Genomic DNA, 22,447 nt, shown 5'->3' on the forward strand with positions numbered 1-22,447 from the left:
GCAAAAGAGTGACCCACCCCACCCCACCCCATCCCCGCCACTGAGGCACAGCTGCACAGGGAATGCAGGAAACTGAGCATGGAACAGGAACGGTTGAGAAAAACCCTCCAGCAACCCAGCCCCCACCCTAAGAACAAGGAAACTATATAAATTTGAAGCTGGTAACCATGGCAACAACAAAACCAAAACCTAGCTCAGCTTCTGACGAGATTGACCCAATGCTCTGACAGATGAAGGGGCATGCCTGTTTGCAGGCGTAAATATTATTTACTTCAGTCCCTACACGACATATCTGGCATTCAGACCTCTGACATAAGCAAGAAAAAAACCCATTGTCAGGCCAGGTGCGGTGGCTCATGCCTGTAATCCCAGCACTTTGGGAGGCCAAGGCAAGCGGATCACCTGAGGTCAGGAGTTCGAGACCAGCCTGGCCAACAGGGTAAAACCCCATCTCTACAAAAATTAGCTGGGCGTGGTGGTGCACGCCTGTAATCCCACTTACTCGGGAGGCTGAGGCAGGAGAATCGCTTGAACCTGGGAGGCAGACGTTGCAGTGAGCCAAGATCACGCCATTGCATTCCAGCCTGGGCAAAAAGAGCAAAACTCCCCTCAAAAAAAAAAAAAAGAAAGAAAAGAAAAAGAAAAAAACCCACTGTCAAGAAAGAAACAAAACCAGACTCAACCTAGTGGCCTTTTTAAAAATCAGGATCTGCTACTGGCAAATAGAGGATATATGCTTGCACACACACAGGGGAGAGGGGAGAGCCAGAAGGACAGAGGCAAGAGAAGCTAGCACATACCCCTCTACTCCATTCAGATCCTGATAAAAAACAAAATCTAGCCACGAAAAAAAAAAACATTTTTTAGTATATTATAGAGTCAGTACATGAAACAATAAAGCTACAACTAAAATTATGAATACTATGATTCTCATCAAACTACTAAGTAACTTTTATTGTCAGACATGCAAAAAACCATCTGCTTATAAATTTTCATGGTTTTTTAAGAGTAGGCATGTTTCTTGTTCTATGCTTTCTAGGTTTTTGAAGAGCACATTTAAAACCATACTGGAATAGAACTTGGGGTAGACAAAATGAAACATTTCTAAGGTATATAGGAAAACATTTAAAGATACAATAGTCTTGAAATAATTAGTATCCCTAATAAACAACTATGTTTACAGAGAAGAGAGAAAAAGACGAAGCCCAACAGAAAAAGAGGCAAAAGGCATAAGCCAGAAATACAGTAAAGAGGCTGGGCTTGGTGGCTCACACCTATAATCCCAGCACTTTGGGAGGCCAAGGCGGGCAGATCACTTGAGGTCAGGAGTTCGAGACCAGCCTGGTCAACATGGTGAAACCCCATCTCTGCTAAAACCACAAAAATTAGCAAGGTGTGGTGGTGCACACCTGTAATTCCAGCTACTCGGGAGGCTGAGGCAGGAGAATCGCCTGGACCTGGGAAGTGAAGGCTGCAATGAGCCGAGATCATGCCACTGCACTCTAGCCTGGGCAACAGAGCAGACTCCATCTCAAAAAAAAAAGAAAGAAATACAGTGAAGAAACACAAATGAAGATTGATGGGATCCAAGGTTGTTAGGCATGTACTCCTCACTAATTATTAAGTGGAGATGTAAACTGGTACAAGCGGTACTCCAGCAACTTAACAACAAAAAGAAGCCAGGCACTATTCACACTCAAAGGAAGCCTCCTTTCTGGCTACATTTCTGTTACCTCCCTATTTATCTTATTTTCAAACCAAATCAGTTATGTTTTTATCTGTATCACTCACTTTCCTGTCTCTGCACTATCAAAATACCTTTCAACCAATTCCCCTGCAAAATTCCTTTTTTTTTTTTTTTTTTAAGACAGAGTCTCAATTTGTTGCCCAGGCTGGAGGGCAGTGGTGCGATCTTGGCTCACTGCAACCTCCGCCTCCCAGGTTGAAGCGATGCTTGTGCCTCAGTCTCTTGAGTAGCCAGGACTACAGGCATGCGCCACCAAGCCCAGCTAATTTTTTGATACTTTTAGTAGAGATAGGGTTTCACCAAGCTGTCTTAAACCTCTGACCTCAAGTGGTCCACCCGCCTCGGCTTCCCAAAGTGCTGGGCCACCGCACTCTGCCCCCTGCAAAATTCTATCTTTCAAGACCTAGATCAAATACTTCTTGCCCTACTCTTTCCTGTATAGAATTGACATTTCATCTGTGATCACACGGTACTTGATCCAATCCTCTAATATGACAGTTAAAACAGTCATACTAATCGCAAGTTATATCACAGACATGTTAGTTCATAACATATGAGTATCATATTTGTATATAACAATATATAGAGAAGCTTCTACATATCAATAACAACAAAAAATTAGAATAGGACATGAACAGAAAATTCACAGTAAAGAAAATATAAATGGGCCAGGTGCGGTGGCTCACGCCTGTAATCCCAGCTCTCTGGGAGTCCGAGGCAGGCAGATCACCTGAGGTCAGGAGTTCAAGACCAGCCTGATCAACATGGTGAAACCCCATCTCTACTAAAAACACAAAGAAAAAAATTAGCCGGGCCTTGTGGCACATGCCTGTAATCCCAGCTACTAGGGAGGCTGAGGCAGGAGAATCGCTTGAACCTGGGAGGCAGAGGTTGCAATGAGCCGAGATTGCACCACTGCACTCCACCCTGGGTGACAAGAGCAAAACTTCATCTCAAAAAAAAAAAAAAAAAAAAAAGTGGCTCTTAAACATATGAAGAGGTATACAACCTCATTAATAATAAAAGAAATATAAATATAATGATGCTATTTATTACCTATCAAATTGTCAAAGATAAAAAAATTTGACTATACTATACATGGGAAAATTGGCAGTCCAATAATACTTGCTGGTAAAAATACTGGCAAGATTTCTATGAAGGCAATTTGGTATTACCTATCAAAATTATAAATACACACATCTTTTGACCCAACGATTCTATTTCTCAGAGTTAATGCTACAGACATATTCATTATATTTGACACGATCTATATGCATGATTATTCACTTGCATAATCACTTGTAATAGAAAAAGATTGGAAAGAAAAATGTGCATCAATAGGGGAATAGTTACATAAATTATGCACTACTACATTTCACACAATGAAATGCAGTTAAAATGACCAGACAGCTCCACATGAAACTATTTCCATGATATATTGCTAACTTAAATGCAGGAGGCCCAGGTGCGATGGCTCACACCTGTAATCCTAGCACTTTGGGAGGCCAAGGCAGGTGGATCACGAGGTCAGGAGTTTGAGACCAGCCTGGCCAACAGAGTGAAACCCCGTCTCTACTAAAAGGACAAAAACTTAGCTTGGCGTGGTGGCAGGCGCCTATAATCCCAGCTACTTAGGAGGCTGAGGCAGGAGAATCGCTTGAACCCGGGAGGTGGAGGTTGCAGTCAGCCAAGATCGCACCACTGCACTCCAGCCCAGGCAACAATGTGAGAATCCGTCTCAAAAAAAAAAAAAAAAAAGCAGGCAATATGCAAAACAGGGTGTATAGTACACTACCATTTATGTAAAAAACAAATAATATATTCATGTACTTATATATGCACAGACCATTACAAATGGCTAAAGGACGGGGTGGGAAGACGACCAACTTTTCATACATACTATGCTTACCATGAATATCTTCTATCTTTTACCATGAATCATCTTTTATCTACTCAGAGTTAACTAACTCATTTTAATTAATTCATTTAAAACAAAAAGCAATTGTTTATGTTGCTGTCAGTTCACTGTGAAAATCTCAAAGACAGAGAAACGGAATGTGTGCCTTGTTCATCTTCATATCATCACTTTGCACAGTGCCAGGCCTACAGCAGATGATCAACAAAGTATGCTAAATAAGAGGCAACTGAGGCACAGTTGCCTGATATTAAATTAAGTTTACAGAAATAAGAATATATTAAGCAAAAATTTACAGTCAGCAAAAACTTTCCACCCTTTAGTTTTCATTTTGGGTATCCCATAACCTAAGGACTGTATTCTAACAAATTTCATCATAAAGTAAGATCTTTGTACATGGAACTCTATTTGCTTTGCAGACCCTGTCCTCCAGAGCCAATGATTCTATTATTATATACTAATCATGAAGAGTGTGATCGTTCTAAAGTCAGAAAATTTAGGCAGAAATCCTTCCTCAAACACATTCCAGTTGTGTAACTTTCAACGTATTACTTAAGCTCTGGGCTTTCATTCCTTCATCCGTGAAACACTTACAATAGTATCTACGCTTCACAGGGTGTTGTGAAATTTAAATGAATATATGCTATGTGCTCTGTATAGTGCCTAGCACAAAGGAAGCATTCTATAAATTTTAACTATTATTATCTAGAGCTTTTTGTAAAGAAACCAGTTCCTGCTCTTGGAAATACAAAGTTGAGAGAACACATTTCATTCCTTTACATATATCTTATCTTATTTTATTTCTGAGACAGAGTCTCCTCTGTTGCCCAGACTAGAGTGCGGTAGTGCAATCTCAGCTTACTACAACCTCTGCCTCCCAGGTTCAAGTGATTCTCCTATCTCAGCCTCCCAAGTAGCAGGGATTACAGGCACACACCACTATGTGCAGCTAATTTTGTTTTTTGTTTTTTGTTTTGAGATGGAGTCTCACTCTGTCGCCCAGGCTGGAGCACAGTGGTGCGATCTCGGCTCACCGCAACCTCTGCTGCCTAGGTTCAAGCGATTCTCCCACCTCAGCCTCCCGAGTAGCTGGGATTACAGGTGCCTGCCAACTCACCTGGCCAATTTTTGTAGTTTCAGCAGAGATAGGGTTTCACCATCTTGGCCTGGCTGGTCTTGAACTCCCAACCTTGTGGTCCACCCGCCTCGGCCTCCCAAAGTGCCGGGATTACAGGCGTGAGCCACAGTGCCTGTTAATTTTGTATTTTTAGTAGAGACGGGGTTTCACCATGTTGGCTAGGCTGGTCTCGAACTCCTGAGCTCAAGTGATCTGCCTGCCTTGGCCTACCAAAGTGCTGGGATTATAGATGTGAGCCACCGTGCCAAGTCAAAATAATACAAATTTTTACCCAATATATATACTACGCAAATCTGAAATCTTACTATGTAATCATAGTATGGATAATCCTCTAATACATGATGTATAAAAAGTGCCTAAAAGGAAAAAATGTAATTTAAAGAACAGAAAGAAACAGACACAGAGAGAACACCTTAACTAAAATTCATTAATTGCAACAGACAGTGGGTTCTGTTCTAAAAAGGCAGTGAAAGCATACAGGAAAAAGTTTTGGTTCTGGAATAAACTCCATGGATTCAAATCCTAGCTCTAAAATTTAGTAGCTCTCTGACCTTGGGCGAGTTATATAACCTACCAGTGCCTCGATTTTCTTCTCTGTAAAATGTGCATAATAACAATAGCTTCCTCATAAGGTTGCTGTTGGGAATAAGTTAGTTATTGAACATCAGTGTTCAATAAATGTTAAGTATTATTATGTCTTATCTTTCCTTCAGGACTATAAGGTTGACAAAGCAGAAATAATAAACTTTTACGACTATATGTCCTCGTAAATCTTTATGGAACTAAACATGCTTTTTTAAAAAAATTAAATAACAAATGAAATAATAACTAAAAAAAATACTTACTTTGTAGCAGCAGCAAAATGTCTGTTGGGCACTTGAATGTTTACAGAACAAGAACAAACTGATGTCTGATAAACCATCTTGGAAAGGCTATGCCTTTGATGATGTATCAAGGCTTGAAAGGAAAAACACATAAAATATTAACATTAAACAATAATTATATTCATAATTTTTTAATTTTAAAAATCAGTATTTTAAAAATGAAAACATTCAATATTTTGTGATTCTTAATCCTTCTTTTAAAAGTATAATAATAGCCAGGCACGGTGGCTCATGCCTGTAATCCCAGCACTTTAGGAGGCTGAGGCGGGTGGACCACGCGGTTAGGAGATCAAGACCATCCTTGCTAACACGGTGAAACTCCATCTCTACTAAAAATACAAATGATTAGCCGGCGTGGTGGCATGCACCTGCAGTCCCAGCTACTTGGGAGGCTGAGGCAGGAGAATCGTTTGAACCCAGGAGGCAGAGGTTGCAGTGAGCCAATATCGTGCCACTGCACTTCAGCCTGGGCGACAGAGCGATACTCCATCTCAAAAAAAAAAAAAAAAAAAAAAAAAGGTGTAATAGAAACCACAGTTCTTAAAACTAAAAGCAGGTAAATACATCTAATATTTGAACTGTGTTATCTTTTTTTTTTTCTTTTAAAGACAGGGTTTCATTCTGTCACCCAGGCTGGAGTACATTGGCATGAACATAGCTCACTATAACCTTGAACTCCTGGGTTCAAGTGGGCCTCCCTCCTCAGCCTCTCAAGGCTCTGGGGTTTTCATTTATTTTTAACTTAATCAATTTCATATTCATCAGAGTATGTTAGCTCTATTATTAGCGAATATGTATATGTATCCCGAAATTTCTTAAATAATTTATTTATTCATTTTTACAATAGATAAGACATTAACACAGTTGCCCAAGTACTTCTGAAAATAAGAACAAAGTGGGGCATTTGAGCTGTGAGAAATAAGAAAAAGGTACACAGGTCTTTGAAGGTATTGGTAATGTTCTATTTTTTTTAAAGCTTAATAGCGAGTATTTAGAATTTCAAGCTATTATTATTCTTTATATCTTACCTATTTTTTTTGCATGTGTAAATACTACAAATATGTTTTTATTTAAAGGTTACAAAAGTAAAGTCTTCCTCCTATACCTGGCCCCCAGCTTCTCTCCCATGTTAGCAATACCTTATGTATCTTTTTAGAAACATTAGATACATATATTAACATATAGGTACCAATATATTTTCCTCCTCTTATAAAATGGTAGCATACTCTAATCACTACTCCATCTTGCTTTTTCACCTAAAGGTACTACAGCCTATTTTCACAAACATACACACATATATACATGAGATGTAGATGAGATTTTATGTGTGCCTTTCATAAAGGTATGTGTACATGCATATATTTGAGAGATCATTTCATATCAGTTTATAAAGATTTTATTGCCGAGTGTGGTGGCTCATGCCTGGAATCCCAGCGCTTTGGGAGGTCAACGTGGGCAAATCTCTTGACTCCAGGAATTTGAGACCAGCCAGGGCAACATGGTAAAACCCTGTCTCTAAAAAAAAAAAAAATACAAAAAATTGGGCCGGGCGTGGTGGCGCATACCTGTAATCCCAGCTCTTTGGGAGGCCAAGGCAGGCAGATCACCTGAACTCAGAGTTTGAGACCAGCCTGACCAACATGGAGAAACCCCGTCTCTACTAAAAATACAATATTAGCTGGGCGTGGTGGCTACTCAGGAGGCTGAGGCAGGAGAATTGCTTGAACCCAAGAGGCAGAGATTGCAGTGAGCTGAGATCACACTATTGCACTCCAGCCTGAGTGAAACTCTGTCTCAAAAAAAAAAAAAAAAAAAAATACAAAAAATTAGCCAGGCATGGTGGTGGCACACACCTGCAGGCCCAGCTACTTGGGAGATGGAGGTGGGAGGATCACCTGAGCCCAGGAGGTTGAGGCTACAGTGAGCTGAGCTGTGGTTGCCCCACTGCATTCCAGCCTGAGGGACAGTGAAAATCTGTCTCAAAAAAAAAAAAAAGATTTTATCTCTTAAGGTTGCAAAGTACTCCACTGTGTGGCTATATAATTTACTTAATCAGTGACCAACCATTAGGTCATTTGTAATGTTTTACTATTACAAACAGTGCAAAGTAAATAACCTTATACAAACATCATTTTGCACAAGTATATTTATAGAATTTCTAGAGGTGAATTTGCTGACAAAGGATATAAACATTTGTAATTTTGATAAATACTGCTCATTTAGTAACAGTACTATATACATTTCCCACCAGCAATGAAAAGATCACTTGTTTCCACACACTCGTGCCAATATAGTATTTTTGCATTTATTGCTATATTTGTCTGGGATGCACCATCTCCAAATCTTTCCAAGGCCTACTCCTCTTTGTCTTTTTCAGACAGGGTATTGCTCCTTCACCCAGGCTACAGTCCAGTGACATGATCACAGCTCACTGCAGCCTTGACCTCTACGGCTCAAGCAATCCTCCCGCCTCAGCCTGCTGGGTAGCCAGGACTACAGGTGTGTATCACAAGCCCAGCTAATTTTTGAGTTTTTTGTAGAGACTGGGTCCCACCCTATTGCCCAGGCTGGTCTCAAACTCCTGAGCTCAAGGGTTCCTCCAGCCATGGCCTCCCAAAGTGCTGGGATTATAGGCATGAGCCACTACGCCCAGCCTACTCCTTTTTATATCAGCTCAAATGTCATTAAAGCTATATGCCAATTTCATCTCTAATCTTCCAAGCTGAAGTACAAGATAACCACCAAAACTGTGAATTCTGTGAACATATAGGAGTGACACCTGAAGCAGTGTAGGAGACCTATCTGCCACTGAGAATTCTTTGCAGCAAAGCCACAAAGGGCTACAATGGCTAGGAAGAAAAACTGAAACAGACTAACAGGTCCAGTTCCTGTCCTCGAGAATCTCAAATTAAGCAGGCTAGACTGTTATACAACAGTCTAAAAGATGCTCCACATTTTTGAAGAAGCCAGTTATCTTGAAAAATCACATATGGTAAATGAAGGAACAAGCAATTATCCATTCAAAGCTTGGCAAACACTTTCAAACAATTCTAGTTGTACTAAACAAGAACCTAACAACCTTGGAAGATCCCAAAATAATAATTCTCTTGAGGAAACAAAAAAATACCTTGAACATATCAATTGCAATCTGCTATTTTAAAAAATCAAGGACAGTCATGGTGGCTCATGTTTGTAATCCCAGCACTTTGGGAGGCCAAGGCAGGAGGAACCCTTGAGCCGAGGAGCTTGAGCCCAGCCTGGGCAATAGAGTGGAACCTCGTCACTATAAAAAATTTAAAAATTAGCCAGGTGTGGTGGTGCACGGTTGTCGTCCCAGCTATTCAGGAAGCTGAGGTGGGAGGATTGCTTGAGGTGGCAGGATCACCTGAGCCAGGAAAGTTGAGGCTGCAGTGAGTTCTGATCTCACTACTCCACTCCAGCCTGGGTGACAGGTACCCTGTCTCAAAAATACAAAACAGGTTGGGTGCAGTGGCTCACACCTGTAATCCCAGCACTTTGGGAAGCTGAGGCGGGTGGATCACCTGAGGTCAGGAGTTTGGGACCAGCCTGACCAAGATGATGAAACTCCGTCTCTACTAAAAATGTAAAAAAAAAATTAGCCGAGGGTGCTGGTGCATGCCTGTAATCCCAGCTACTTGAGAGGTTGAGGCACAAGAATCGCCTGAACCTGGGTGGCGGAGGTTGCAGTGAGCTGCACCATTGCACTCCAGCCTGGGCAACAAGAGCAAAACTCTGTCTCAAAAAGAAAAAAAAAAACCAAACAACAAAAAGCAAGCAAGCAAAACTACTACTATCAGTCACAACAACCAGAAATTACAATTTTCAACAGAAATCAAACGCTATAGACCAAAAGAAACTAAATACCACTATTTAAGCAGCACAGTTAGATCATGATATCTGTATTTTCCATCCTTTTGTAGTCGATTTGTCTAAGGGTATTTTTTTATCTCCTTTATTAATACATTTCTATTCCCCTCATTCTTAGCATATAACCTCACTTGCTACTTCAGAGAAAATGACCCTCAGAACTTCCTGAACTACTGAGCCTCCCTGATCCAGCACTCATTCTCAAAATCTCTCCCACCCCGTGGCGATGAGATAGAAACAACTCCCCCTCCTTATTCTCTTTTAATTGATAGTGAAAGGTTAGAGTTCCCTTGGGGTCAGTCCTAAACTGCCTTCTCACCTGACTCTATAATCCTCACTCTCCCTAGGGAATTGTATCTATCTATTCTTGCCTTTCTGCTACAACCATCACAGTCCAGGCCACCAACACCTACCATTTGGATTACTGCAACAGCCTCTAAACTGTTCTGTCTTCTACACTTGGCCCTCTCCATTTCTTTTCCACCTATTAGTAAGAGGGATCATTTTAAAATGAAAATTTCATCATGTCCTTAAAACAATTGGATGGCTTCACTTGGCTCTTTGAACAAAGGAAATTGTTTTTTCTTTTTTTTTTTTTTTTATTATACTTTAAGTTCTAGGGTACATGTGCACAACGTGCAGGTTTGTTACATATGTATACATGTGCCATGTTGGTGTGCTGCACCCATTAACTCGTCATTTACATTAGGTATATCTCCTAATGCTATCCCTCCCCCTCCCCCTCCCCCCCCCCCCCACAATAGGACCCGGTGTGTGATGTTCCCCTTCCTGTGTCCAAGTGATCTCACTGTTCAATTCCCATCTACGAGTGAGAACTTGCAGTATTTGGTTTTCTGTTCTTGCGATAGTTGGCTGAGAATGGTTTCCAGCTGCATCCATGTCCCTACAAAGGACACAAACTCATCTTTATGGCTGCATAGTATTCCATGGTGTATATGTGCCATATTTTCTTAATCCAGTCTGTCACTGATGGACATTTGGGTTGATTCCAAGTCTTTGTAATTGTGAATAGTGCCACAATAAACATACGTGTGCATGTGTCTTTATTTTTTTTATTTTTATTTATTTATTTTTTTTGAGATGGAGTCTCGCTCTGTCGCCCAGGCTGGAGTGCAGTGGTGTAATCTTGGCTCACTGCAAGCTCCACCTCCCGGGTTCACGCCATTCTCCTGCCTCAGCCTCCCGTGTAGCTGGGACTACAGGCGCCTGCCACCGCACCCGGCTAATTTTCTTTGTTAGCCAGGATGGTCTCGATTTCCTGACCTCGTGATCCACCCGTCTCGGCCTCCCAAAGTGCTGGGATTACAGGCATGAGTCACCGCACCTGGCGCATGTGTCTTTATAGCAGCATGACTTATAATCCTTTGGGTATATCCCCAGTAATGGGATGGCTGGGTCAAATGGTATTTCTAGTTCTAGATCCTTGAGGAATCGCCACACTGTTTTCCACAATGGTTGAACTAGTTTACAGTCCCACCAACAGTGTACAAGTGTTCCTATTTCTCCACATTCTCTCCAGCATCTGTTGTTTCTGGATTTTTTAATGATTCCCATTCTAATTGTTATGAGATGGTATCTCATTTACCAAGGTACTCCATGAGCTACTACTAAACCATCTAGTGAGCATCCTCTAGCATCACTCTTCCTCATGTTCGCCACGCTTCAAATACCCTCATCTTCTTTCAGTTACTTGACCCTGTTCTTTACCACCTAAAAATTTTCATAATCTTCCATCTATGACATTTTCTCCTACTGCTTTCCACTCCACTTGTTCACAGTAAAACAGTCATCTTTCAGGGACTCTACTTAACATTATTTCTTCAGAAGAGTCTCCCCTGAATAGATTAGGTCTCTTATATACATTTGTATAGCATCTTATACTTTTCCTTCAAAGCACTTAGGACAATTTTAACTAAAGAAATAATTATCCAGGTCGGGCATGGTGGCTCATGCCTGTAATCCCAGCACTTTGGGAGGTTGAGGAGGGTGGATCACAAGATCAGGAGTTCAAGACCAGCCTGCCAACATGGTGAAACCCTGTCTCTACTAAAAATACAAAAAAAAAATTAACCGGGTGTGCTGGCATGCTCCTGTAATCCCAGCTACTAGGGAGGCTGAGGCAGGATAACTGCTTGAACCCCAGAGACAGAGGTTGCAGTGAGCCAGGATTGCACCACTGCACTCCAGCCTAGGCAACAGAGCAAGACTCCATCTCCGGAAAAAAACAAAACACACACACACAAGTCAGCTGGGCATGGTGACATGTGCCTGTAGTCCCAGCTACTCAGGAGGCTGAAGCAGGAAAATCACTTGAACCTGGGAAGTGGAGGTTGCAGTGGGCCAAGATCGTGCCATTGCACTCCAGCCTGGGCAACACCATGAGACTCCATCTCAAAAAGGAAAAAAAAGAAACAAAGAAATAACTATCCAAGGCTGGTGTTGTGGCTCACGCCTGTAATCCCAATACTTTGGGAAGCCAAGGCGGGTGGATCGCTCATGTCTATAATGCCAGCACTTCAGGAGACTGAGGTGGGAGGATAATTTGAGCCCAGGAGTTCAAGACCAGCCTGGGCAACATAATGAGACCCCATCTCAAAAAAAGAAAAGAAAAGAAAAAAAAAAAAAAGAAAAGAAAAGAAAGAATTATCCAATTCCTGCTCCTCAATAGATGGTAAGCATCATGGGCAAGAAACGCATATAGCCTGTTCAGCACTGTATACCTAGTACCTAGCACAGTGTTTGTAAAGTGAAGACTCTAAATAAACATTCGTTGACTGAAGGAAATTTGAATAAATGAGAGCAAAAATTGGACTCAAATATTATGCATTACAGTACATGAAAGGGGTCATTTTTCTGATGATCCATTTATTCATTCATTCATTCAACAAATATGCCAATGAAACATATGCTAGCACTGCTTGAAGCATTTAGGATACATCAGTGAATAAAACATAAAAATCCCTATCCTCATAGGGCTTATGTCTAGAGGGGGAATACCAATAAAAATAATTGGGGGATGGAGGCACTGCAGGATAAAAGAGAGTATATCGGAGAAAGTGGTTTGCAATTTTAAGTATAGTGGTTAAGACAAGCCTCATTAAAAGGGTGACATTTGAAGCATGGTGGCTCATGCCTGTAATCCCAGCACTTTGGGAGGCTTAGGTGGGAGGATCACGAGGTCAGGAGTTCGAGACCAGCCTGGCCAACATGTTGAAACCCCGTCTCTACTAAAAATACAAAAAGTAGCTGGCCGTTGTGACAGGCACCTGTAATCCCAGCTATTCAGGAGGCTGAGGCAGAAGAATCGTCTGAATCTGGGAGGCGGAGGCTGCAGTGAGCCAAGATCGCGCCATTGCACTCCAGCCTGGGCAACAAGAGCGAAACTCCATCTCAAAAAAAAAAAAAAAAAAAGAGTGACATTTCAGCAAAGACTTGAAAGATATGGGAAAGTTAGCCACTCAAACACCAAGAAAAGTGTTCTAGGCCAAAGATCCTAAGGCAGGAGTGTTGTTAATGTGTTTAAGAAACCAGAAGGCGAATTTCATATCCAGCCAAACTAAGTTTCATAAGTGAAGGAGAAATAAAATCCTTTACAGATAAGCAAATGCTTAGAGATTTTGTCACCACTAGGCCTGCCTTACAAGAGATCCTGAAGGAAGCACTAAACATGGAAAGGAACAACCGGTACCAGCCATTGCAAAAACATGCCAAAATGTAAAGACCATTGAGGCTAGGAAGAAACTGCATCAACTAATGAGCAAAATAACCAGTTAATATCATAATGGCAGGATCAAGTTCACACATAACAATATTAACCTTAAATGTAAATGGACTAAATGCTCCAATTAAAAGACACAGACTGGCAAACTGGATCAAGAGTCAAGACCCATCAGTCTGCTGTATTCAGGAGACCCATCTCACACGCAGAGACATACATAGGCTCAAAATAAAGGGATGGAGGAAGATTTACCAAGCAAATGGAGAACAAAAAAAAGCAGGGGTTGCAATACTAGTCTCTGATAAAACAGACTTTAAACCATCAAAGATCAAAAGAGACAAAGAAGGCCATTACATAATGGTAAAGGGATCAATTCAACAGGAAGAGCTAACTATCCTAAATATATATGCACCCAATACAGGAGCACCCAGATTCATAAAGCAAGTCCTTAGAGACTTACAAAGAGACTTAGACTCCCATACAATAATAATGGGAGACTTCAACACTCCACTGTCAACATTAGACAGATCAACGAGACAGAAAGTTAACAAGGATATCCAGGAATTGAACTCATCTCTGCAGCAAGCAGACCTAATAGACATCTATAGAACTCTCCACCCCAAATCAACAGAATATACATTCTTCTCAGCACCACATCGTACTTACTCCAAAATTGACCACGTAATTGGAAGTAAAGCACTCCTCAGCAAATGTACAAGAACAGAAATTATAACAAACTGTCTCTCAGACCACAGTGCAATCAAACTAGAACTCAGGACTAAGAAACTCAATCAAAACCGCTCAACTACATGGAAACTGAACAACCTGCTCCTGAATGACTACTGGGTACATAACGAAATGAAGGCAGAAATAAAGATGTTCTTTGAAACCAATGAGAACAAAGATACAACATACCAGAATCTCTGGGACACATTTAAAGCAGTGTGTAGAGGGAAATTTATAGCACTAAATGCCCACAAGAGAAAGCAGGAAAGATGTAAAATTGACACTCTAACATCGCAATTAAAAGAACTAGAGAAGCAAGAGCAAACACATTCGAAAGCTAGCAGAAGGCAAGAAATAACTAAGATCAGAGCAGAACTGAAGGAGATAGAAACACAAAAAACCCTCCAAAAAATCAATGAATCCAGGAGTTGGTTTTTTGAAAAGATCAACAAAATTGACAGACCACTAGCCAGACTAATAAAGAAGAAAAGAGAGAAAAATCAAATCGACGCAATTAAAAATGATCAAGGGGATATCACCACCGACCCCACAGAAATACAAACTACCATCAGAGAATACTATAAACACCTCTACGCAAATAAACTGGAAAATCTAGAAGAAATGGATAATTTCCTGGACACTTACACTCTTCCAAGACTAAACCAGGAAGAAGTTGAATCCCTGAATAGACCAATAGCAGGCTCTGAAATTGAGGCAACAATTAATAGCCTACCAACCAAAAAAAGTCCAGGACCAGATGGATTCACAGCTGAATTCTACCAGAGGTACAAAGAGGAGTTGGTACCATTCCTTCTGAAACTATTCCAATCAATAGAAAAAGAGGGAATCCTCCCTAACTCATTTTATGAGGCCAACATCATCCTGATACCAAAGCCTGGCAGAGACACAACAAAAAAAGAGAATTTTAGACCAATATCCCTGATGAACATCGATGCAAAAATCCTCAATAAAATACTGGCAAACCGGATTCAGCAACACATCAAAAAGCTTATCCACCATGATCAAGTGGGCTTCATCCCTGGGATGCAAGGCTGGTTCAACATTCGCAAATCAATAAACATAATCCAGCATATAAACAGAACCAAAGACAAGAACCACATGATTATCTCAATTGATGCAGAAAAGGCTTTTGACAAAATTCAACAGCCCTTCATGCTAAAAACGCTCAATAAATTCGGTATTGATGGAACGTACCTCAAAATAATAAGAGCTATTTATGACAAACCCACAGCCAATATCATACTGAATGGGCAAAAACTGGAAAAATTCCCTTTGAAAACTGGCACAAGACAGGGATGCCCTCTCTCACCACTCCTATTCAACATAGTGTTGGAAGTTCTGGCTAGGGCAATCAGGCAAGAGAAAGAAATCAAGGGTATTCAGTTAGGAAAAGAAGAAGTCAAATTGTCCCTGTTTGCAGATGACATGATTGTATATTTAGAAAACCCCATTGTCTCAGCCCAAAATCTCCTTAAGCTGATAAGCAACTTCAGCAAAGTCTCAGGATACAAAATTAATGTGCAAAAATCACAAGCATTCTTATACACCAGTAACAGACAAACAGAGAGCCAAATCAGGAATGAACTTCCATTCACAATTGCTTCAAAGAGAATCAAATACCTAGGAATCCAACTTACAAGGGATGTAAAGGACCTCTTCAAGGAGAACTACAAACCACTGCTCAGTGAAATCAAAGAGGACACAAACAAATGGAAGAACATACCATGCTCATGGATAGGAAGAATCAATATTGTGAAAATGGCCATACTGCCCAAGGTAATTTATAGATTCAATGCCATCCCCATCAAGCTACCAATGAGTTTCTTCACAGAATTGGAAAAAACTGCTTTAAAGTTCATATGGAACCAAAAAAGAGCCCGCATCTCCAAGACAATCCTAAGTCAAAAGAACAAAGCTGGAGGCATCACGCTACCTGACTTCAAACTATACTACAAGGCTACAGTAACCAAAACAGCATGGTACTGGTACCAAAACAGAGATATAGACCAATGGAACAGAACAGAGTCCTCAGAAATAATACCACACATCTACAGCCATTTGATCTTTGACAAACCTGAGAGAAACAAGAAATGGGGAAAGGATTCCCTATTTAATAAATGGTGCTGGGAAAATTGGCTAGCCATAAGTAGAAAGCTGAAACTGGATCCTTTCCTTACTCCTTATACGAAAATTAATTCAAGATGGATTAGAGACTTAAATGTTAGACCTAATACCATAAAAATCCTAGAGGAAAACCTAGGTAGTACCATTCAGGACATAGGCATGGGCAAAGATTTCATGTCTAAAACACCAAAAGCAACGGCAGCAAAAGCCAAAATTGACAAATGGGATCTCATTAAACTAAAGAGCTTCTGCACAGCAAAAGACACTACCATCAGAGTGAACAGGCAACCTACAGAATGGGAGAAAATTTTTGCAATCTACTCATCTGACAAAGGGCTTATATCCAGAACCTACAAAGAACTCAAACAAATTTACAAGAAAAAAACAAACAACCCCATCAAAAAGTGGGCAAAGGACATGAACAGACATTTCTCAAAAGAAGACATTCATACAGCCAACAGACACATGAAAAAATGCTCATCATCACTGGCCATCAGAGAAATGCAAATCAAAACCACAATGAGATACCATCTCACACCAGTTAGAATGGCAATCATTAAAAAGTCAGGAAACAACAGGTGCTGGAGAGGATGTGGAGAAATAGGAACACTTTTACACTGTTGGTGGGATTGTAAACTAGTTCAACCATTATGGAAAACAGTATGGCGATTCCTCAAGGATCTAGAACTAGATGTACCATATGACCCAGCCATCCCATTACTGGGTATATACCCAAAGGATTATAAATTATGCTGCTATAAAGACACATGTACACGTATGTTTATTGCAGCACTATTCACAATAGCAAAGACTTGGAATCAACCCAAATGTCCATCAGTGATAGATTGGATTAAGAAAATGTGGCACATATACACCATGGAATACTATGCAGCCATAAAAAAGGATGAGTTTGAGTCCTTTGTAGGGACTTGGATGCAGCTGGAATCCATCATTCTTAGCAAACTATCACAAGAACAGAAAACCAAACACCGCATGTTCTCACTCATAGGTGGGAACTGAACAATGAGATCACTCGGACTCAGGAAGGGGAACATCACACACCGGGGCCTATCATGGGGAGGGGGGAGGGGGGAGGGATTGCATTGGGAGTTATACCTGATGTAAATGACGAGTTGATGGGTGCAGCACAGCAACATGGCACAAGTATACATATGTAACAAACCTGCACGTTATGCACATGTACCCTACAACTTAAAGTATAATAATAATAAATAAATTAAAAAAAAAAAAAAAAAAAAAAAAAGAAACCAGAAGGCCAGTTGGTTACAGCAGAGTAAGTATGAGGGAGGATAGTTGGAGAAGAGGTCAGAGAGGTCAGCTGGGTGAGGTAGGGGTAGGAGAAGGCAGGCACAAGGTAATATGGAAGACTTGTACACCAGTGCTACTCAACAGAAGAATAACGTAAACTACATGTACAATTTTAAATTTTCTTTTTTTTTTTTTTTTTGAGACGGAGTCTTGCTCTGTCGCCCAGGCTGGAGTGCAGTGGCCGGATCTCAGCTCACTGCAAGCTCTGCCTCCTGGGTTTATGCCGTTCTCCTGCCTCAGCCTCCCGAGCAGCTGGGACTACAGGCGCCCGCCACCTCGCCCGGCTAGTTTTTTGTATTTTTTTAGTAGAGACGGGGTTTCACCGTGTTAGCCAGGATGGTCTCGATCTCCTGACCTCGTGATCCACCCGTCTCGGCCTCCCAAAGTGCTGGGATTACAGGCTTGAGCCACCGCGCCCGGCCAATTTTAAATTTTCTAATAAGTACAATATATAAGGTAAAAAGACACAGTAAGTTAATAATATATTTTATTACCACTAATACCCCAAAGTATTATTAAATTATCAATGTAAAAAAATTGGGCTGGGCACGGCAGCTCGTGCCTGTAATCTCAGCACTATGGGACGCCGAGGCGGGCGGATCACCTGAGGTCGGGAGCTCAACACCAGCCTGGTCAACAGGGCAAAACCTCGTCTCTACTGAAAATACAAAAATTAGCAGGACACAGTGGCATGTGCCTGTAATCCCAGCTCCTCAGGAGGCTGAGACTACATAATCACTTGAACCCGGGAAGCACAGATTACAGTGAGCCGAGATCATGCCACTGCACTCCAGCCTGGACAACAGAGCAAGACTCTGTCTCGGGAAAAAAAAAAAAAAGAAAAAAATTACTGAGGTGTTTTATAGGTTTTTTTTTTTTTTTAATGCTAAGCCCTCAAAATCTAATGTATATTTGACAAATTCAATTCAGATTAGCCACATTTGAATTGCTCAATCAATAGTGGCTAACAAAAAGAACAGCACAACTGTAGGCCATTCTAAGGGCTTTGGATTTAGAAAAATGGAAAGGCTTTGCAGAGTTCTGAGCACAGGAGTAACATGACTGAGGTCCTTAAAGGACAAATTTCACTACTTATTGAGAGTAGACTGTAGAGAAATCCAAAGTGAGAGATGGTAGCAGGTTTGGAACAACGTAGGTACAGTGGGGGCAGTGAGAAGTCAGAGTCTGAATTTATTTTAAGCGTAAAGCCAACAGGATTTGGCAACTATTTAATGTAAAGTGTGAGATACAGAGAGGAGTCAGCCAGGTGCAGTGGCTCAGAGCGTGTAATGCCAGCACTTCAGGACACTGAACTGGGAGGATCACTTGAGCCCAAGAGCTCAAGAGCAGCCTGGGCAACATAGTGAGATCTCATCTCTACCCAAAAAAAAAAAAAAATTGGCTGGTCATAGTGGGCCCCAGAGGTCAAGGCTGCAGTGAGCTGTGACCGGGCCACTGCACTCTAACCTGGCCAACACAGTGAGATCCCGTCTCAAAAAAAAAAAAAGAGTCAAGGATATTCTGAGGTTTTGGCCTGGACAAATGAAGCATAGAACTGCCTTCAAACGAGAAGAAAAAGACTGCAGGCTATGACAATGAGTTTGATTTTAAACAACTGCAAGGTGCTGATATGCTATCAAAGTGGAGATGTAGAATACTCAGATGAGTATAAGAATCTAAAGTTCAGAAGAGTGATCCCAACTGTAGATATAAATCTGATAACCATTAAAATATAGATAATAATCGGCTGGGCACGGTGGCTCATGCCTGTAATCCCACCACTTTGGGAGGCAGAGGTGAATGGATCACTTGAGGTCAGGAGTTCAAGACCAGCCCGGTCAACATGGTGAAACCTCACCTCTACTAAAAATACAAAAATTAGCTGGGCGTGGTGGCTAATTAGCCAGGCGGGGTGGTTCAAAAAAAAAAAAGATATAGACAATAATTGATCATCCATTTCTCCAACAGTCAGGAAGAATGCTGGTATTGAGGCTGATACCTAACAAGAACAGTAGCTACCGTGGTTTCCAGTGCTTTAACGAACCTCAGATGCATGGCCTTCTGGCAAAGCATTTGCAATTTCATATTGTTGAAGCATTGATTGTATCCATGGGGGTTTTAGCTATGTTTGCTGTGGCTGAGCCAAGAAAGAAGGTATACGTAGATTTCTACAGAAATGATGATTCCATAAAAGATTTTGAGGAGATAAGGAAAGCTGGTATATTTCAGAGCACAAAATGATTTTGCAATATAAAGAATTTCTTTGGGTTGAATTACCTAGAAGTTTGTCACTGACCTGTGTTCTTGAACTATGAAATGTGAATATGTGGGCTAGACAGTTTCTCTTGATAAGTAAACAATTAAAAAAATAAAAAAGATAGACAATAATCAAAGCCACAAAATTTGGATGAGCTAACAAAGGAGTGAATTTAGATACAGAAGAGATGAGAATGAAGGAGGGAACCCTGGCTTCCAGAACACTCCAAGTAAAGAGACTGGGGAGAGGAAGAGGAACCAGCCAAGTAATGTGAGAAAAAAATGACACAAGAAATAGGAAGAAATTTAACAGAGAGATACCCTAGAAGCCAAGAAAAGAAAATGTGACAAGAAAATTATAATATTCAGGTATTTTTGGTTTCTTTGGATTTGTCTAACATAACGATTTCTGTCATACATGAAGATAATGCCTTTAACCTCCTTTCAGAAATAATATACATTTTGGTTTGCTCACATAGTAGACATCAGGGTCTGTTATCTCTTGTCACCCTTAATTTTTGAGCAATAACTCTCTTGACACAGTTTTCCTGCAAAGAAACTCAAAAAAAAAAAAAAAAAAAACAACCCCGTGATGCAGTGTTAAATGTATATATATATCACTGACCTAGCATTGTAAGCTTCAGTACTTCCTCTGCCATTTACCAGTTATATGAACTTGGCCATATATCTAATAAGATCAGTTTCTTCCTCTGTAAAATGGGGGTAATGCTGGCTACTGCTTCTAACTAAAGACCTACCTAAATTAATATATATATTAATCACCGGACTTCATATATATATGAATACATATATCATATGTATGATATGTGTACGAAATCCAGTACGAAATCACTGGATTTCAAAAACAAAATGAAAACAAAAAGCATTGCACAGGCCGGGCGCGGTGGCTCACGCCTGTAATCCCAGCACTTTGAGAGGCCAAGGAGGGCGGATTACCTGAGATTAGGGGTTCAAGACTAGCCTGGTCAACATGGTGAAACCCTGTCTCTACTAAAAATACAAAAATTAGCCGGGCGTGGTGGCACACGCCTGTAGTCTCAGCTACTCCGGAGGCCGAGGCAGAAGAATCGCTTGAACCTGGGAGACGGAGGTTGCAGTGAGCTGAGATCGCGCCACAGCACACCCAGCCTGGGAAACAGAGTGAGACAACTGTCTCAAAAAAAAAAAAAAAAAAAAATTTAAATTAAAAAAAAAAAAAAAATATATATATATATATAAAAAACACCGCCACGCCGGCAGCAAAGCTTTCGATTTGTCTAACATACCGATTTCTGTCATACAGGAAGATAACGCCTTCACCTTCCTTTCAGAAATAATATACATTTAGTATATATATGCTATATAGTATATATACTATATACTAAATGTATATATACACAATGTAGTATATATATAGTTGCACCAAAAAAGGGCTGTTATCGTAGCTAAAAAGTTGAAATTATTAAGATGAAAATAGGCGCTACCAAGAGGTACTACAGAATTAGCCTTCAAATTATAAACGTTGATCCAAATTAAACTACCTGTGGAAGTTTAAGAACTGGAATCGCCTATAACGATTAATTCGGAAAGCACCGAAAAGCACTTTGAAAATTGCTCTAGTTTACAGACTTAAGCCACTCAAATACATCATCTTTCCCTTACCAGAACTCACCTCACTTATCACACTCCACTATCCGCAGCCCCCACCCCAGTATCAGAGACAGAACCTAGTCCTTGCCTTCCCTATAGGTGGTTGGAGAGCGCTCCATGTACATCCCGCTCCCACTCCCTCCCTCAAGGTGGACGTCTCCAGAATGGAGTGAAACCCTTCATAAGGTCACTTTTAAGTAGTAATGACCCACTCTTTGAAGAACCTAGAGACCAGAAACAGCAGGAGGCATTTTCAACACCCAAAGCAGAATCCGCCTTGCACTCTGCTGCAACCAGAGACTCGGTGCCTGAGCCATTTCCCCTGCAAGACAACCCCCTGCCTTACCTCTACCCATGCACCTTACGGCCGCCGCCATGTTGGGCACTCCGGATTGCGTTCACGAAATTGTTCCTACGTTTCTATTGGGAAGAATTAAAAAAGAGTTCCGTTCTAGAATGGGCAAAGGGGGAAGGAGTTAAAAGAAGCAAGAGGAACGGGGCGGGGACCAAAATGAACTTTGCTGCCGGCGTGGCGGTGTTACTGTTAGTCCTCCGTGCTGCAAAGGACCCTGTGTTTCGTGGTTCCGGTATGGCTGGTTAACCACCTTCGGAAAAGTACGATCCTGTTGGCGATGCCGTGATTATTTTAATCCTTTCTTCCTCTTTTTCTTTTTTGGTCGTGCACGTGTACTCAGAGCGACAGTTTTAACAGGCTGTGAGAGTACTTAATACCCAACGTAAAATCTTGAAAAACAGAAACCCTGAAGCCCACTAGCTTCCTCCGCCACTTTTCCGGCCTTGGAAAGACTTCTTTAAAAATTTCTCTGGGCGTTTCGCCGCTACCCAGGGGAGGTGTCCACCTCTTTGACAAACTTTCTTTGTTAATTGTCAAACTTTCTCTCAGCGCAAGATCAACCTTAGCTTTAAAATCTTACATTAATTTTTACATTTACCCCCTGCTGGCAAGCGAGTAGACTTGCCATTAGGATCAATTGAATAATAATACTTGACATTTATAAAACATTTCTAG

General features: G+C 41.0%; 1 protein-coding gene across 1 annotated transcript in view; it reads right to left on the reverse strand.

The window, feature by feature from the left end:
* Nucleotides 1-21,813, reverse strand: part of MRPL1 (mitochondrial ribosomal protein L1) — a 97,838-nt gene extending 76,025 nt beyond the window's left edge. Inside the window, exons 1-2 of the mRNA XM_045392444.2 lie at nt 21,764-21,813; nt 5,646-5,757 (exon numbers count right to left, since the gene is read on the reverse strand). Coding sequence (XP_045248379.2) covers nt 5,646-5,757; nt 21,764-21,794 — 143 coding nt within the window. The 5' untranslated portion in view covers nt 21,795-21,813. The remainder of the gene's footprint in view (nt 1-5,645; nt 5,758-21,763) is intronic.
* Nucleotides 21,814-22,447: the final 634 nt, after the last annotated feature.

The sequence above is a fragment of the Macaca fascicularis genome, chromosome 5 (genome assembly GCF_037993035.2).
Source record: "Macaca fascicularis isolate 582-1 chromosome 5, T2T-MFA8v1.1".
Taxonomy (NCBI): Eukaryota; Metazoa; Chordata; class Mammalia; order Primates; family Cercopithecidae; genus Macaca; species Macaca fascicularis.